Raw genomic sequence first — 3,445 nt, 5'->3', positions numbered from 1 at the left:
GTTGACGTATCATAGCGAATAAATCTCTTTTTCTGTTCGACCAATATTGAACGGAATTAGGAATCATTCTGAGAAAGGCTTGGTTCGTTTCGATCAACCGTTGGACGAAATCACGATCCTCGATCATTTTGCGAGTCACACTTTCTGTGGGTCTCAAACACCGGTACATATTTTGTATGCCATCCCTGACCCGGAGGCGCAGTATTTTCATGGCCATGTACAAGACATGTTGCGGTGAGACTCCGCGTCTATCTTTCCTCCGAATTTCGGACATACACATAGTATATGCAGTTGATCGTACTCTCGCGCCATCACTGGGTGCGATTCTGCGATCGACCCCGTAATAAATTGCAGGGAAGGACAAGTCCTCTGCGTAGGTGTCATGCAGAAGGCCCTCTGGCGCTCTATGCTGACCGGGAGCAATGTCCAAACAGTGATCCTCATTCCAGATCATTGTGTGCTGTGGCGCGTTTCGCATCGCCGAATCCGACTCCGTAGTCGAATCAATAATCTCTATGCCATCATCGGAGGCGTCCACAGACTCCTCACTGGGAAGAGAATTCGTTGTTCCTTCGAAATCGATAGTTATGCCTTAATGTTTGTATAAGAGCTGATCTACTAGAAATTCGAGCCAAGCTTTGACAACTGATTTCTTCTCGAATCCACTCAGATACGAAGACTTGTGTATGATATTTTTCTTAAGATTTACGTTGAAGGCAAAGTCATCATCGAGAGACCAAGGCAGTAATTGTACCATGGTTTCAACGTCGACGGGTACGTTGATAACTTGACCGACGATGCCATAACAGCCATCGCGGCGCAGGCGTCGAATCTGCATGAAAGGGATGCGCGGGGGGACAAGACGTTCGGTTAAGGGATCTAATTTTGGTAAATGTGTCGGCTTCGGCGGATACCTGAACCCATTACTCTTGCTAATTGGTGGGATCTTACATGTTCTACAAACTTTGAAACAATTGTTACACACTTTGGAAACGCTAGTGTCCTCATCGGTGAAAGTATCACTCAGGGAATTCGCCATCCTGTAACTTCGCGGTTTTCTACGGCACCTCGAAGACGAGCTCGTCGTGCCCGCGATCGTTCTGTAGATGTTCTCGGCCGTTTCGCGGTACGGTCTGGATCGGTCCCCCTCTTGAGAGCTTCCCGCTTCCGCGCCTGGACGCTGCGGGTCTTTGGTCTCATGATCAAATCGATGACCTCAAAAGTTAGAGATCCACGGAACCTCTAGATGGCACTTCGTTATAGTCAATAATCTCGACTGAGCTTTCGGTTCCTTCGAAGATCGTTCTTTGAGTCAGATTTTTCACCTCGTCTGACGACTTCGCTCAATTAGCGTGAACGCCCTCGGTAGATGACATTCTGAGCAACCACTATACGGCTCGTTGACACGAAATATCTCATCGTTCGTCTTAAAATAGTCTATTCATGCTTGAATCTTGAACTTTTCGAGGGTATGCAGGAATCGGCGTCGGAAACCCTTAGCTAACCTGCCTCAGCTAAATCCCAGCTGGACCTGAAAGATCTCCCGTGAATTTCCATTCTTTCCTCACTCGGCCGGTGCAGCGGCGCCGCGTATCAACGGAGTTCTAGCGCCGCAAAAAGCCAGGAGATTTCGTTGCATGGAGGACGAAGTTTATTCGTCTGGCTACCCAAGCGATTTTAAAGACGTTTTCACGTCAAAAACTCGTGTCGAGGAGGTTCCTGATTGGCGGCGAGGATTCTGCTTATGGAATCGACACGAAATGCTACTACACGGGGAAGGTCGCTGATTACCCAAAGAGTTTCGTCGCTCTGTCCGAGTCTCTTGCAGTCTCATCGCTGCCCGAGGATTCGGGAAGCGTTCCGGATGCGCACGTCGTTCTCCGATCGGATCACGACTCGTATCTCCGCTTCGTGCCCCGAGGTAAAACTCTCAGGAATTTCTCCATTCCCGAAACGGATGCCTGATGGCTAGAATAGAGTTCGGAAAATCATCCTTCATCTTTTCAGACGCCTCGGATAGGGTCCTGCTTCGAACATCGGCGCCAGACTTCCGAGTTCCCCGCAAGCCACGGATTCATGGTCAACAGATTTTGAGCAATTCGAAGGACCGAAGCGGACAGTATCGGCCCAGATCTCGGACCGCCCTAGTGGAATCAGCTTTCTTCGTTGACGAAAGCCTATACGAACACATCGGGAGAATGTTTCCGAACGATCCCCGCAAGAACGTCCACATATTCGCCCTAACGCTGATCAATCAACTGCAAATAGCCTACGAGCAGGAACCCCTCAAGGGAATGGTCGGCATCACCTTGACGTACCTCGAAATAATGTATCCGCAGCCCAAAGTAAGTCTGACGGCAAGGAGGGACCACCTGATTCGTTTCCGTCATCATTCTCGGAGCGATGCTCTCCTGAGGGGGCCGAACTTAAATTTAACACGATGCACCATGATGTCAATTATAATCATCAATTGCATAATGAGGGATGATTTTGCTCTATGTTCGGAGACTTTTCTAATCTGATGGTATTTTATTCGATTCCCTACAAGGATCTCCCGTCGAATGAAGACTTCGATTATTATCTGACCGCTTTCTGCATTTATCAGCAAGCTAGACGGAATAGCTTAGAGTCGAGTTACTCGCATTGGGACTACGCGGTTCTGATCTCTGGTAGGCAGTGAGCAGAAGGTATCTCTGAGCAACTGAGACACCGGAATTTCTTTATGATATTGCATTCTAGTCAAAGACGATTAACCGAGCTCGTTGCAGCGATGAGTATGTACGCTCGGAACAAACGGGGCGAGAGGATGAACGATGTTGTCGGTATGACAGCGGTCGCTGGCATGTGCAACGAGCTGCATTCGTGCGCTATCCTCCAAGGCCGAGATTTGCAGAGTGCGCACATAATCGCACACGAAATGGGCCATTCGCTGGGCATGGAACACGACGGCGAAGGTGACAACAGACACTGCCAAGGAAACGCTCACGTCATGTCGGCGACGACCGGGCTTTCGAAAAAGTCATGGTCCGACTGCAGTGTGCAGTCACTGAAGCATTTCTTGCAATCGGACCGAGCCGATTGTCTGTACAAACGGTGAGCAGTGCGCCGCGCTCGTTCCGGAAACTCAATCCAAAATCCATTTCGGGACGGTGCGGCCCGAACTCTACCAAACGATCATACTGATATGTGAATGAGATTATTCGCGCGTGCATTCTTTCCAATATTGAGGCACACGCATCTAGAGAGATCGGAGCAACGAGGCCTTCCGGATCTGGGGGCGCTGCCCAGGGTTCGAATTTGGCCTTTATGACACTTGCACCGGGGAAGAGCCGGAGCTCGAGTTCGGAGAGATATGGAGCAAAATCGATATATTTGGTTCGCAGGACGTCTTTGAAGAACCTTCTCTCGATGCCGGAATCCGAAATCCTCAAGAAGTTCCCAGGGA

General features: G+C 49.5%; 1 protein-coding gene across 1 annotated transcript; it reads left to right on the top strand.

Annotated features, from left to right (window-relative positions):
- Positions 1-2,198: 2,198 nt before the first annotated feature.
- On the top strand, positions 2,199-3,093 carry LOC100903348 (A disintegrin and metalloproteinase with thrombospondin motifs adt-1-like; the record flags this gene model as incomplete). Its single annotated transcript, XM_003739296.1, has 3 exons — positions 2,199-2,345; positions 2,549-2,669; positions 2,769-3,093. Coding segments are annotated over exons 1-3 (593 nt in total), but the record flags the coding sequence as incomplete, so codon positions are not given.
- Positions 3,094-3,445: the final 352 nt, after the last annotated feature.

Source organism: Galendromus occidentalis, unplaced genomic scaffold (assembly GCF_000255335.2).
Source record: "Galendromus occidentalis unplaced genomic scaffold, Mocc_1.1 scf7180000076491, whole genome shotgun sequence".
In the NCBI taxonomy this organism is placed as follows: Eukaryota; Metazoa; Arthropoda; class Arachnida; order Mesostigmata; family Phytoseiidae; genus Galendromus; species Galendromus occidentalis.
Note: the sequence above shows the minus strand (reverse complement) of the source record. Positions and strands in the feature narration are given on the sequence as shown.